This window comes from Ruditapes philippinarum, unplaced genomic scaffold, assembly GCF_026571515.1.
Source record: "Ruditapes philippinarum isolate M1 unplaced genomic scaffold, ASM2657151v2 ctg2218_1_1_1_1, whole genome shotgun sequence".
Taxonomy (NCBI): domain Eukaryota; kingdom Metazoa; phylum Mollusca; class Bivalvia; order Venerida; family Veneridae; genus Ruditapes; species Ruditapes philippinarum.
Genome location: NW_026856268.1, coordinates 131,860 through 148,051, shown reverse-complemented (window position 1 = coordinate 148,051; position 16,192 = coordinate 131,860). Strand labels below are relative to the sequence as shown.

Below are 16,192 nucleotides of genomic sequence, written 5' to 3'. Positions count from 1 at the left end.
TTGAGATAGAGTCAAAGGCTTTTCAGCGTTGGTTACACGTTACCTTATGATCAACCTGGGGTCATTTTAAGCCTCTCACAAGTCCAAAATTTTCTTGGCGATGAGGGGGACTCCGCCCCCCTTCAAACCCCCCAAACAGACACTTTTTTTAACAACATTTCTCAAACGGAAAACAGTGTTTGTGGTCTAAATAGGACATTTTTTCACTGTTTGAGGCCTCAAAAAGGGGGGGGGGGGCAAAAAGCCGTCGAAACACGCTTATATAAGGGAAAAGGTTAATCAATCCAATAACTCTTTCTTATAAAATTTATGACAAAATTTATCATTTACATGAGCAAAAAGTCCAATAAACACAGATTATCTGTGTTTTTGACTTAGACTATTTCAGATTTAGACCAATGCCCGATCACTTATAATTATCCAATCAATAGATATTTTATAATATTATCAAACACTAATAATTTGTGAATGCTTTTGCAAATACAAGGTACTTTTCTCAGTTCCATAACACTTATAAGTGTTTTATCATTACATATGATAAATGTTTGAACATAATTCTTAAATTGAAATTGTTTTTTTACAAGACTACATATACAGGATGCAAGTGTACATGTTATTTCTTACAAGAAAAATGGAAAGTTATTGTGTTACAATCAATTAAAAAAAACCTAAACAGTTACATTCCATTTATAACAAAACTGAACAATGTTGTTAAACTATTTTCACATTCACCAAAATTAAAGTTTCTTTTCTTTGAAAAACTCTACTAGTTTAGGGATCACAGAATCTAAAATCCGTTTCGCTGCCGTAACACGCGGTTGGCCCTCACTGTTTTTCATTATGAAAGTATTTGTAAGGCCATCCTCTCCATCACGCTTGTATATAGCTTCAAGGTGTTGCAAGTTCAAACCAGACCCTGCTATATTTTCAGCCGTAGGTGCTTTGCATATGGATTTGTATAAAAGCACTGACAATGATGGAAGATTTTTGGCTTTCTCCTTGTTGAACAACATGTTCTTACAAACTGCACTTACACTAAAACTTTGAGTCAATACTGTCTTGTTGTCAACGTCCAAATGGGAAATAAGACTGCCCAAAGCGTGCACGTCTTCTGCAGCATCATGTGCCCCATATGAGGTGTTCAAAATGTCATGTACCAGGTCTTCCTGCTTGTATGACTTCCTTCCTGGAATCACCTTCCGGAATAGTGAAAGAGAATCAACCAGTGCTTTTGTTCCGTCAACAAACATATCATATACACCTGCACAGTTCAATGCATTTACAATTACCGGAAAATCGAATTTTTTACCATTGTGTGCAACTAGAACACAGTTTGGAATTTTCTTCACCCAGGCAGTAAATAGTTGTAGGGCCGACTTTATATCTGTTGCTTCTACCGGTTGTCCAAGATGTAATAGACGGTCGCCATCAACTGAGAGGCCAGTGACTTGCCTAGCCCCAGCAGATATGGGTTCTGTCGGTAGAACATACTGAGAAAATGTACGGGTTCCAGCCAAATCTGACGCTGCTATCTGCGTTATCTGTGGCAGGCAATGTCCACGAACTGTAAAAAAAATCATTTGGTTTCATTTCGGTGAATATCATTTACTGACAATAAATATATTGCAATATGTGTGTTTTAGAAGAGTTGCTAGTACTAGTTAGCACTAAATACATAACAAAACTGTGCACCTTAGCACTAAATACATAACAAAACTCTGCATCTAAGTTGCCGCCAATAAAAGCTAGAGTAGTAAACTATTTCATTTACACTTTAGAGTAGTAAACTTTTACATTTGCATTATCATAAACTATTTCTTACTAAGGTCTGTCGTCTCCAGATCAAACGTCACCAATGTCGGGTTTGTGAGCTGAATAGGTTTGAAGTCTCCTTTGGGTATTGGGGCTGGAATAGCCTCTATATCTGCATTGGTCTCATGGCCAATTCCTAAAAATCAATCACACAAATGATAAACATTTTTGTCTGGTCTTACCGGACAATTTGTCATAATGTATCAAGTTTTAAATTAATGAAACTTGCAAACATAAACATTATTTTTCATCCTTGATCAAATCTATATGGTATATATTATTATACTATATTAGTAAAATATTATATAGATAAAGCTGCCAGAACACAAATTTTACTAACCAGACTGATAAGAGACTCCTTCCAACACCTCCTGGGCACCCTGGTTCACCGCCCGCTCTTAAAAATAGATTGCACTTTTTATAGTTGCTTAAATATAATTTAACATTCAATTGTCTTTCAAGCCAGTTCTTCCTGAAATTCTCAAATGGTTTAAATAAATCATTGTTAGACCAATAAAGTTCACATTACAACGTTTAATGCTGTAGCATAATTTATTTCGGAAAAATCTTGACGCATGGCCTTCAAAACCCAGATCTAGAAGTTTTAGATTGTTAAAATTATCTGTATTTGACAAGTTTGATATGAAAATAAATAGATGCTCATCGATGCCTTAATGAAATTGTGTTGTTACATAGTTAACATATGGAACAAGGATTTTCTTTTCATAAGCGAGCTTTTATTCGAAATAAAATTATTGGAAACGTGTGTGTTCTGTTTATTTGAAAATCAACTATTACATTTCCCAGTTTTTTTTACTTAAAACATTTTGTTATCTTTAAATCAAAGCACTTAGAACCGTGTTCAGGGATAAGAATCAAAGAGAGAAACATATGAGCCGCGTCATGACAAAACCAACATAATGGGTTTGCGACCAGCATGGATCCAGACCAGCCTGCGCATCCGCGCAGTCTGATAAGGATCCATGCTGTTCACTATCAGTTTCTCTACTTGTTATAGGGTTTGTAAGCGAACAGCATGTATCCTGATCAGACTGTGCGGATGCGCAGTTTTTGAACATAAAAAAACAATCGATGTATTTTAAAAAAACATGGTATCTTTATGAAATTTGCAAATTTGATATTCTCTTGTGTCACTTTAAATTTCTTTTTGATATACGTCGATAGCCACTTTCCATTTATTCCAGACAAATATTTCAATGTTTGACCTATTTCTATTCTATTCATAAAATAGAAATAAAGGATATTAAAGGAACTCAATTCAGCAGAAAACCAATTTACTTGACGTCAAATTATCTGTTGACGTCATATCAAGTACTGCATTATATTCTTTTTATGGCATTCACGTTTGTTTACATTTTTTGTTGGCCAGGAATGAGGTAAATATATATGTATGAATACAAATCCAAAGCCACGTGCTTATGTTACACAAATTCATCTCATGTTTAGTTGTGCAATCAACTAATTGTAAAAACTATTCATTTGTAAGGTATAATAATAGACAAAAAAATGCTCACAATTAAAGGAACACAGAAGAACCCCTTGTAGTATACTGTAGCTAAAAGTTACGTAACATCAAAAGTCAATCGTATGTATCTACAAAAGATTATTTAGATTTTTTTTTAAATTGAAAGTGAATCGAGAATCTTACAACATAAATGAAATGTGATAAAGAAAACACATGCATACATGTTAAAAAAATTTAATGACCTTTTAAACATTAAAGCATTTTGCATTGCAGTTAAGGAAAACAAAACATAAGGATCGGCTGAACAGAACAAGAAAACATGCAAAGGGTAAAGTCCCTAAAATCTACAAAAAAAAGCAAAAACAAAAGAAATTGACATAATCAAGCAAATTGAATTTTCATAACAAAGAATATAGATTGTTTTGAATTTTAATAACAAAGAATACAGTATTGTAAACAACAATGTCGAATTACATGTAGTTCCTTTGTTGCTAACATTATCATTTTACGACCTTTGCGTGTCAGCTAAATACTCGTTTAACGCACGTCATATTTACTTTTGAACAAAAGAAATCAATGACAAAGTATAATCACATTACGTAATGCTTCCCTCAGATTTCATATCTCAAAGCTGCAAAGCTTTTGACGGACATATAAAACAATAATCTGACACAAAGCCCTAATCGAAACTCCCAGAACGAAAGGTTTTAATATGGAAAGCGATTTTTTTTATTCTAAACATTTTCATCGGTTTCATTTCGTAGTTGTATAAATTGCTTTTTTATCAAAATTTATAACATGGTAACGTGTATTAATAACGCATTTTCTCAAAATTAAAAAAGTTTTAAATATTTTGTCAAATCATATTTATCTTAATTATAAAATAAATTTAAGTGAATAAAAATAATACATTTATATATACATGTAATAACTGTCTTTAAGTAAAATAATACATTAAAATGATCTTCATTATAAGCAATTTAAATTACTTTCTTTATATATTAACATTTACTGAACATTTAATATGTTATGATAAAAGCTTTAAAAAATTCAATTAAGAATAAGTGTCGGATTTTTTCCCAATCATTTACGTGTTTAAAGAAATTTTTCGTGACACTGAAAATTTTCTTGAATTTAGGAAATACTCGGTTAGCCGTGACATAACTTAAAGAGAAAAATGTTTTACAGTTTAGCTTTACGGAATAAGTGGTTCAATCGAACTTACATATGATACCGGTACTTCCATCTTTAACACAGTCTCCGACAACTATATATAATAATAATAAAGTGTTGGCAAAGTGCAGAAATCGCTTGTCTAAATATTTGCTAAAAAAGTACTGCTCATTGATATTAGTATTGTTTGATTTTATTAACCTGTCAATTCCATACTGATTATACGGTCAATATACAGAATGTATTAATATTCGATAAATGTTCGGTAAATTCCGTGAGATGTGCGCAGTAAGATGTGATTAAATTCATCTTGTTATTTTGAATTAGTTACACTGACCGTTATAGTGCAATAGGGTAAACCACTGGTATATTTTATCTGAACGTTCAACGTGTTGTAGGATCGAGACAGAGTATGTCCAGTATATTTTTTATTAATAACTATTTTCAACATGTTTTTTAAGTTATGGTTGTTCCGTTTTTAATATGCTTTGCACCTTTTTGTAAATACTATACATTTGTATATATAAATGTTTAAGAATTAATACTGAAAATTCATTCCGATTAAAATCAATAAATGTAATTATACAATATAAAATGTGACAATTCAGTGTTTCTTAGTTGGTTCATATCCGTGTAGACAAAGTGCAAGCGCTTGATCATTTTCATTAAAATATACTCAAAAATAAAAGAAAGAATAAGTCTAAAAAGAATGTCAAAAAAGGGGATCGAACCTCGGACCCATCATGCATTAGGTAATCACTTAACCGACTGTGCTATTGCGGATGTTACAAGAACCTACATTAATCTAGTGAGAGTTTTCCAAACGTAAGTGATACACTCAATATTAATTCTCGTAAAATAAACGAAAAAACCCGAAGTGGGATCGAATATGTAAATGAGTGCTATAATGTATTCATAATTGACAGGTCAATAAAATCAGACTATAATAGTATGTGTTGCCTTAATAATGCTCAATAGCATAAATAAAATAAAGCCTAAACAAGACTAGTGATATGAATTATCATCATTTTTCTTGGACAATACTGCTTCTTTATTAAAAAAAAGTTAAAAATTAATCATTGAAAGTGAAACACAAATATCAATGAAAGAGAGACACAAATTATTGATTTTGCATTTCTTTGTCTTCGACCGAAAATTCTAAAGGAACAAAAGACCGTTAAACACGGCAATATTACAATGTTTTATGGCCTTAACGACACTGACCAATGCAAGCTACGATAATTGCTCCCTTATACCGGCTTTAGCTGAAATTAATGTTCCGACTGTTTCTATATTTATTTCTAAATGTTATTTCTTAATAAGACATGTACGTGTTTAAGGAAACTATTCGTGAAGTAGAACTTTTTTTCGTGAATGTTGGGAATGTTATTCAATTAGACGTTATATAACTCAAAATTTAGTCTAGAGTTACAGAAGTGATTCAATCGAACCAGTAAATATAATACTTTCTTATTTAACACTGTCTCGGACAATTGTAGGCCAACAAACCAGAACCTATATCGATCGTCTCCGGGCATTATAATGGTAATGTGTGTCATTTCTTAAGAGATTGACTGATATAGTTTCGCAATTCTGTCTGATCGCAAGCAATTTATTAAGACATATTAATGTCTGTTAAAAGACACTTTGATCAAACTTTTTAATTTAAGTCTTTAATTTTGGTTAATATTGTCCTTTTACCGATTGTCAGTACTAAAATTATGCAGAAAACGAAGGAAGACAATTTATATACTTATTTCATATTATAACATGTTAATATAGTTCTTATTCTATAAAAATAATTCATTTATTTTAACTGTTGAATTGGTGCAAATTGTTTGATGCTGATTGTAATTAATATCGATTACAATGTTGTATTGATAACATGAAAAAATAAATATTGTTTAAACCATTATGTTTTCACTTTTAAAATATGGCACAGTTTTTGTTGTATTTTTATCTGCATATAACAAAGCGCATTGCCTTAAACTGTTGTTATAACTTTGTATAGCTTTCCTTAAAAGGTCAGCAAATGCTGTTAGACAATCTATGAATAATCAACAATATCTTACTCGCACTGCACTTATCTCAACTTTTCCTCATATAACAATATTCATAGGAAATCGTAAAGAATCGCGAACAATACTGTTTCGGGATCGTTCTGTTAGAATTAAAATTGGACAACAACATAGAGTTACTAACAGTTTAATGTCGAGCTATCTTCCGTAAGGTCGGTAGTTCTACTTGAAATAATGCATGAAGGAGCGTCTGAGGTTTTCCTCGAAAGTGGCCTGACCTTTACAGTGTCAGTGTGATTTAAAAATCAGGGGGCGTGGATGGCAGTTTGCACTTGACAGTACCGTCCATGCACAGGCTCAATCAAACCGAGCCTGCAACAATTTCAATTTTGCCGTCTTGGTTGCGTTCATTGAACGCTGCCTTTCCTTGTTGATCTTGTTTATCATATCTTCTTTAGGGATTGTTATTTTCTCTATTTTATCGCCACATCAGCGTTGTTTGTGCCATGTGGAGGCTGTAAAAAGTCGCCCCGTACATTCAATTAGAGAAGACTTATTGATATTTATATCTGTAACTGGAGACAAGATGTAAATAATAAAAGCTCACTCTCTTTGTTTAAAGAATTAAAAATAACTTTGAATTACCAAATTATTTAAATAAAATGTTTTGCACTGAGAAATACAATAGCTAAACTAAGATTGTCTTCGCACCGTTTAAATATAGAGACTGGCAGACATAGAAACATTGTGAGATCGGAAAGAAAATGTACATTTTGCAACCTTGACGACAAAGAAGATGAAAACCATTTTGTTTTAATTTGTCCTTCTTATTCAGATTAAAGAAAATTGAGTATACCACGTTATTACTATAGGCATCCCAGTATGGTTAAATTTACTGATCTGTTAAATACATGTAATACAAATACTTTGAATAGATTAGCAATATTTTGTAATAAAGCATTTAGTATTAGAAATGAAAATTTGAATAATGTATATGACTAGTATGATAATATCAAATGTTAAATTTGTATGCTTGTATTTTCACTCTCGCTGTATTTAATATATGCTGTATATTTGTGTAATGACGAGCGACTGTTATGTTCAAGTCATATTGAATAATAATATCTGTTCTGTTCTGTTCAATCAGAGATATATATTTGATCCTGAAAGATCGTTCAGCACGACATTATTGTTGTGCTTGTGGTAAGTTAGTTCTTTCTTTTCGTTTTTTTTTCATGTTTGGTGGTTCCAGTATTCCTCTCTTGAATACTTTTGAATCACCATTAGGATATGTGGCCTTGTCTTTTGACGTCTTATCTGTGATATGCAGGCTTCATAACCTCTGATCCCCTTTCAAATTCCATTTTATTTAGTTCCGCCCATTGTTCACTCGTTTAGGGCACACGCATGATTTTTACTTGGGGACTATATGCCGCTTTTCATGAAATGGCACTTACGAGTCACATTGAAGGTTTCATGATAACCGCCATATGAACACATCTGCGGATGTTTCAAAATTCAAAATTGTACCAGTTCATGTTAAATGTTGAATTCTACTTAAGCCGGTGCTAAGGGGCGTGGATGGTAGTTTGCACTAGACAGTACCGTCCATGAACAGGCTCAATCAAACCGAGCCTGCAACATTTTCAATTTCGCCGTGTTGGGCTTTCTTAAGGGATTGTTATTTTCTCTATTAAAATCCAACAAAACAAACAAAAAAAGTACAAAATGTTTTACACTGATTAATTCATAGCGGAATGAATTAGGTAGATTTCGATGTTTGATTAGCTTTTTTTTTAAGAAGGTAATGTAGCGAATCTAGACCAGACGTGACTAGTCTACCAAAAGGCAGTGTTTACTTTTGTAATAAATAACTATTAATTCTCTTTCATGCTAACACATATTTGTCAGTCTTTATTAGATAAAAGAATCTAAAGAAGATAGACACGTTATTTCGTTCGTTAATTTTTTTCTAATACAAAACACAGAATTAGCTTAAAAGGGATCGCCCCTTTTAAAGACTTCTCAGTTATTGAAGCATAGTCTTTTAAAATTCAATTTGTACATGTATGTTAAATGAAAACAAAGATCAACAAGGAAGAGAGGCTTTCAATGAAGGCATCCCTCTACAAAAACTAGCAACACAGGACCACCGACACGGAGAAACAAATTCAGAACAAGGCACAAGGACAAAGCACTAACGGAGGAGTTATTATAATTGATTTAAAATAGGAAATTATAGAAATCGACAAGGATTCTTTAAAACAATCTGAAAAAATATGATCCCTTGGAAGCACATTAAACCAAAGGTCAGCAAAAGGCCAAGGGCACGGGAGAGAAAGTTGAAATCTGATTATTTAAGAAAGACAAAAACCACAGTATTTAATGTGAACTGTTCTTTTTATTTTAGATAAAATCTTAATATTGTTGAATTAATCAAACATTGCATTCTACATATTGAATATAACAACTGTTTTGAAAGTAAACTGTAAATGTCGATGTAGGTACTCGTAAAATCTTAATTTTGCATTATATACAAATCTACGTTAATAAGAACATAAAATATGAATACAAAATGTATCATTTCTTATGTACTTGTTATTTTTTTTTAACTAAGACACATTAATACCGGTTGCTAATTCACTTGTTTTGTACCTTGGAGAAGTGCATGAATCGATAAATTTGGAAAATTAGAATAATATCTCTTATGTATTAATTACATTATTTGATGCCTAATCAATGCTTAATTACATGAATAAATGAGTAATATTGGTAACATAAAAGAAATAAAAGGAATTAAATGTCATTCTTTGCCATGAATATTGCTGGTATTAAGAGTAAAAATAAAAATATTGCAGAGATTCAGAAAACTTTTTTGATAATGGGATAGTAACAGACTTTTTGTTATAGTGGAAAAAAAAAATCTGGAAAAAGTGTGATTCCTCGGAAGCATTTATTATAAATAACAAAATTACATGAAAATTGCAGACTCGGTTTGATTGAGTCTGTACATGAGGATAATGAAAAAGTGCAACATCCCTCCTGCCCCCTAGCAGCGGTTTGAACGGTTCTCAATTTCCAACACTTAAAAGTGCTGGAATAAGTGATCCCGAATGACCAGAAAAATATAACAACACTGTAGTGAATTACAAAACAACATTTCACAGAATATTGTTTCTGATATCCATACTTGATTACACTGAAATCAATCGACATTGTGTAACTCATTTAAGTATATACCTATGTACCTGTAATTGCATTACAGGTCTCTTAGAGAAAGGTAATGTATTTGAATTTAAACCACCTCACCGCTGTGGGTTCGAATTCCGACAGGGACTTCGGATTTTTTTCATAATTATCAGGATGCTTTCTAGCTAGCGTAGGAACGTCGGTGGTTCTACTCAGGTGCCCGTTCTTGACTTAACTTATTCACGGAAGCAGCTGAAGTTTAAATGTTGAGTTCTGCTGACGCCGGTGCTAGGGGCGTGGACGGTAACTTGTACTTTCCAGTACCGTCTATGAACAGGCTGTCTGCAACATTTTCAGCTTTCTTTAGGGATTCTGGGTTTCTCTATTTTATTTTCCTTTATCCACCAGTAAAGCTATAAAGCTCCCATATGACCTATACTGTGTTGGTGCAACGTAAAATAGAGAAAATAAGAATCCCTAAAGAAAACCCAATACAGCAAAATTGAAAAGGTTGCAGGCTCGGTTTTATTGAGCCTTACAAAATCAGAATAATCCTCAAGAGTAGCAGAAATGAAAAACATAGGTATGGGAAATAGTGCAAGTTAAAACTAGTATAATCGATTAAAACGTGCTGTGAAACTTAAAATTAGTAAAGTTGAAGAAATTGTAAACAAACATGTTAGAGATGATTAATTTTAATTGTTGTAATGCAAGATTTAATTCCTCCAGAGACCGATTTTCTATAATTATATAGGACGGGTATGTGGCTTCGAGTTTCAGAAAAGAATTCTGGCAGAAATCCTGAAATCAAGTTGTTCGTAACACGCAAGTTGCATGGCTTTTGCGCGCTGCCATTCTTTACATAAACTGGCCATCAATTAGCGAACACACACGTGTTTCTTGAATAAAGTCATCCCAGTTCTCCTGTAACTTTTGGCTCACACGATAAAATTAAAATTACCATGCATCGTATATTAATCACTTCGGTTATATGATGTGTACAAAAGTCTCCAATAAAACTTCGACCGGCAAAGACCTCGGAATTGTGTTTATTTATTTATTTTTTGGCAATGTAGTGATTAAATCTAATTTTTTTATTTTAAATTCTTTATCAGACTGATCCTTTTTGTATTCATGTCCTTCATAAATAAGTATATTTGTCTAATATCTATTCTTACTATTACCTTGTCATGAATATTTAAGCCTGTCAACAATACCTTTAAATTTGACAGTGCAGCAAGTACCGGTAATGATCCATATACTGCCACAGCTGATTTTTTCATTCTAAGTTAATGCCCTTCATAAAAAATAGGCGTAATTCACCTGGTTGTAAGCCATCATTTCAGAATTAGTCTTTTCATGCTTTGTTTGTCTTTGGAACTATGACAGAAAATTTACCATTCTTTGCAGAAATATAAACCATAGTGAAACGATGTGAAAAACCCAAGTTTATCTCCTGAGTGAAACATATGTAAAGGGAAAACGTTATGTTAATTAAAAAAAACTGTTCCGCTCTGTATTTTGAACTTTCAAAGGGGAAAATTAAAACAATAGAGAACATATAAATAGTTATCAAATGGCATTCATTACGCAGGTTTGGCCATTTTTAGATTGAAATTGACTCAGCCCCAGGGTGCTTGAATTTACATAGACATGGAAGTAAATTGCCTTTTTTAACTACTGAATAAGTGATATAAATCATACCCTTTAACTCAATATTCGCCCGGGTATTATTTACTTTTTATAGACTTAAACTGAAATATACATTCTGCAGATGTTTCAAAACGTAATAATCTGAAATTTGGCATACAAGTTTTTATGTCAAAAAACTTATTCTAGTCCCGTCATGTCAAATACATGTAGTCCCTTTAACTGACAAAATATTTGAAAAGGGAATGTAAACTGACTGCTGCAAATACTGCTTTACTATTCATGCTTTAACAACACAAAAATAGATGAAGAGCTGATACAGAAAGAATAATCACAGTTTTATCTTAATCATATTAGAATTTCTAACATATGAACAAAAGCGTGCTAAATTAAAACGAAAATACATTTGTACCTTTGTTTATCGAAAAAATGTAATGTCAAAAGGGAACTGATTTATTAGAAAAGCTGCAATGTTTGTGATTGACTTTTCTAGTTTGAAAGGTTTCAAATCTAATATTTATTTGTAAAGAACTAAATGGATTTACGACAGAAAGTCGATATGCATTTGTTTTGAAATTCGTGGATGCGCCGCGAAATTTTTCGGCTCTAATGCTGCAATTGAGAATTTGATGAAATACAAAACTTTGTAACAACCACTCAATGAAGATGTTACCGAAAACACCCATTTTAGTCACAGTTATTGTTTGTGTTTTTTTTCAAAAATATTTTTAGAAATCAAAGTGTCAATAGTTAATGATTTGTTGTTTCTGAAAGTTTGAAGTGGAAATATTCCATTTTTTTAAAATTTATATTATCATGGTTGTTATGAATTAATAAAGTTTGACTTTAAAATATACTGATAATGTTAAACTTTCGAATTTTTCAGGAACATCGCCATATGACTTATACTGCGTGGTGTGTCGTAAAACCAAATCCAACAAATAAACTGCATAGAAGGAGTGTTTGATAAAAATCTCAAATTGATCATGGATATATGTCATGGTGTAATGTAGTAAAAATTGAAAACTTTTTAAAGTCGCAACGCTCTCTTTTAGTTGAGGGTGGTGGTAAATGTAAGCTACGGTAAATTCTTTTTAGCTACGATTAAAGGAAATATTTTTAAAAAAAAAATGAATAATATGAAAAATGCAAAGCCTCAAAGCAAGCTCGATTTCCTTTGACCGTGAAATAGTATAAAATAATCGTTCAATTTACATTTTACATTTTCGTTTTATAACTGTCATTCGGTATTTTAACACTGTTTTCCTTTATTCTGTTCCCCGCCCCTTTTAGGTTTCCCCATAAGGTGCGCGGGTGATCAATATTCAAAACCACCTTTTTCAGTCAGAATTTCTGGGTTTTTATTTTTCTTTTTCGAAAATTTCGATAGTCTTTTCATATTCGACAAATTTTTTTAAACTTACTTTTAACAGGTGCCGCTTTTAAGTAAAGCTCGCTTTGTCGAGCTACTTATATGATTTTTTAAATTTTAGTTTTTTTAGAAATTCCCAAAAAAAAGGGTTGAAAATATTTTTAAAACCCCAATTTAAACAAAAAGACGAAAAATTAAATTATGTAAGGGCCTACAATTGCCTTTTTTTCAAATTTAATATTAAATAATTTATAATTTATTTTCTCATTGTTTTGGTATTTAAAATTATCAATTTAAATTTCTTTTTCAATATCACCGTTTTAGGGCAAAAAAACAGTTTTTAAAACAAAATCTTTTACCCTGTCTTGCGATTAAGCATGTATTTCCGGGTCACTGAGCCTTTTTTCAATTTAAATTTTTGGATAACGGGAAGTCAACCAGTTAATATTTTTGAAAATGAAATCTTAAAAAAATCTATTTTAAACCCGTATATCAAAATGATTACTTTGTTTGTCAACTTTTGAAAATCTTTAAACTTTGAAATTTTAGCATATAAGACATTTATGAAACTATACCCAAAATTTTTTAAAAAAATATTTTAATTAAACTAAAAAGTTGTTCATTGGAAACAAAAAATCACCCGAGTTTTTGACAGCCCCCAGACCCGTTACATTGAATAAGTTTTTTTATAATTCACCCCCCATTTTTTCAGATTATTTCATGGAATTGTTTTATCTACTAGCAGCTAAAGTAAAATTTACTTAACAATGGTTTTGTAAATAAACAATTTTGTATTTGAGTAACTATTTTACAAAAATAAATAAATAAATACCCCCCCCCCCCCCACAAAAAATAAATAAAAAAACACAACAAAAAACAACAACAACAACAAAACAACAACAATATGACAGTTAACATTTTGACTTATTGTACAAAAAGTCATGATTTTACTCATAGACACCTTAGGATGTACAATTGATAAATGGTTCAATGGTTCAACAAACACCAACTTATAGCGCCTAACAAAAACGTACATGAATAGATAAAACTTATACATGCCAGATAAATACTTAAATTCAAAAGTAAGTTAATATAGTACGTGCACAAAAGAATGAATAGTCAGAAATTTAAAGGACCTTGATACACACGCTATACCTTTGTCAATTGTACGATAACAACTAGCAAACAAACAAAAAAGACCAAAACAGTTTAATAATTAAAAACGTATAATTTTCATGTACAGGATTTAGGACTGTTTGTCTATTGATTATAAGAATGCTTTATATTTTGATGAATATATAGTTAACAGTACCATCGTTTTAAAGTAATAATTTAAAGCAATGAATGCGTAGTAAAAAAGGAAGAAAACCAAGTTCAAGCATATAAGGAATCTATTTTTCATTTGGTCCTCAAACCTATGATATTCTTATTTACACACTATCTAAGAAGAAATCCGAAATATATAGCACTCTTTACCATCAATAAAAACGTTATAGGCTGTAAATAACAAAGTTTGTTTGATAGATGAAGTTTTGACTTCTGTCATTACATTAAAGTGGTTTCAGAGATTTTTTAAGTTAAATTTATATTGTTCATTATTATTAAATTAATGCTTAAATATCACATCATTGTTTGCAATTTTTTTTTATCAAAAACAATTCTAGCGTTAACAGTTCATGTTATAAAATGGCTGCACTATTTTATTGTACTTTCGTGTATTATTGGCAAATTAATCTAAATTGAATCTCAATGAAATATGTTTTCAAAGCTTGTAAACAAGTACATTTTGTTGCAATCGTTGTTATTTTACGGCTCTGTAATCACAGACACGCCATATTTATTTGGGAAAATAAATGGCATCAGTGATCGAACATAATCACATTAAGTAATACTAGTCTCTGATTTAATGTCAGATATCTGCAGAGGCTCTGGTACAAATTGATTGACCGATAAATAACACATAATCGTAAACAAAAGAGTAATCGATACTCTCATAACGAATGGTTTTATATGGAAAACGAACTTGTTGCGGATCTATACCAGTATTGTTCAATTGTTCAACGTTGTTCCGATAATAGCACTTTGGTCAAATTTGCCCTTACTTACGGGGACATGAATATTTCTTTACAAATATAGTAAAAAAAAACTTCTCTTAAACCGAGAAGGATAAAGCTTAGAAATATGGCATAGACATTGTTTAATAAACCGTCACAAATATTTTAAATTACTTTTTAGGAGTTAAAATTGCTTGGCCAGGTGTCAGGAGGCTTTTTCTTACATGAATATAAATAATATGTAAGAAACTTGTCAATATAAAAAGTATGAAATTATCCATGGTTACCAAGACTTTCACCTAAAATTTCTGAATAAGTGCTTATGATATCAAGGTCAAGGTTGTTTAAGGTCAAGAAAAACACGTACATGTCCGCTGCGGAAGGGGATTAAGCAGTCCTGCAGACTGCCTTGTTGATATCATTTTGTTTTTATATCACGTACACGTAATTGTGTTTTGATTACGTCAAAGAAGATTATAATGTTATCTGAACTGTTTCAGAGGAGAGTGAAAATCGTTGTGTTGACCAAGATATAAAACAATCAGTACTTGCAAAATTGTTTAATGTTATAAAGACGATAAATTTATTAAAAAGTTACGTCAAAGTCTTTTGGTTTAATCTTTTAAGAAGTTAAATAATGAAACTTTCATTTGAAAATTTATATAATCACTAAATATTCTCGAATGGTACACAATGTAAACATTTACAATGTTTTAATTGGAACTTCATTTCCTAGGTTCTGCATTTCAACATATGCAATGGAAGACACGAAAGTACTGTTTCTTATGTCATTCTATAGGAATAAATACTGATTTGCAATAATGGGAATCAGGTTTTCCCATAGAAATGAATGAATGTAATTTTTTTTGTTCAACTGGCTTCTTAAAAAGAATAACTAAAGTTGATGAAGACAAAAAACAATTCTCTCAAATATAGAAGAAAACTTCTGGAATTATATCTATTCCTTGCTATGACAGGTTTAATATGTGTCCGTATAAATTGCATAAGAAACAAGAATCTGTGGAAGCCGGATGTTACAATCATTTAAAAACTTGCAATTAGAAATACAAAAACTTTGTATTTTATTTCTTTGATAGGCTGGAATATTCTAGAGACTGATACAAAAATATACATATAAGTAAATGCCACTATCGATATAGAATAAATATAAAGGTAGAATGAGTCTTGTCAGCAAAGAGGAACATAATAGATATGAGTTAATACATATAAGTGAATGCTACTATCCCCAAATTTGGATCGATATAAAAATAAATATAATGTAAGAATTTATAAAAATAAATATAATGTAAGAATGAGTCATGTCAGAAGAAAATAGAGTGAGAACTTTCTTCTCAAATTTACATAACTGAATAAATTTCGGGAATGATTTTCTGGTATACGAGCGCTCATTTTCAAAACAGAATTTCTTCATGCATTA

General features: G+C 31.3%; 1 protein-coding gene across 1 annotated transcript; it reads right to left on the bottom strand.

Annotated features, from left to right (window-relative positions):
• Positions 1–281: 281 nt before the first annotated feature.
• Positions 282–3,139, bottom strand: LOC132746032 (uncharacterized). Its single transcript, XM_060735081.1, has 4 exons — positions 3,112–3,139; positions 2,153–2,209; positions 1,823–1,948; positions 282–1,564 (listed from the first exon to the last, which is right to left on the bottom strand). The coding sequence occupies exons 1-4, from the start codon at positions 3,137–3,139 to the stop codon at positions 738–740; spliced, it is 1,038 nt and encodes a 345-aa protein (XP_060591064.1). The 3' UTR covers positions 282–737.
• Between the last annotated feature and the right edge of the window lie 13,053 nt (positions 3,140–16,192).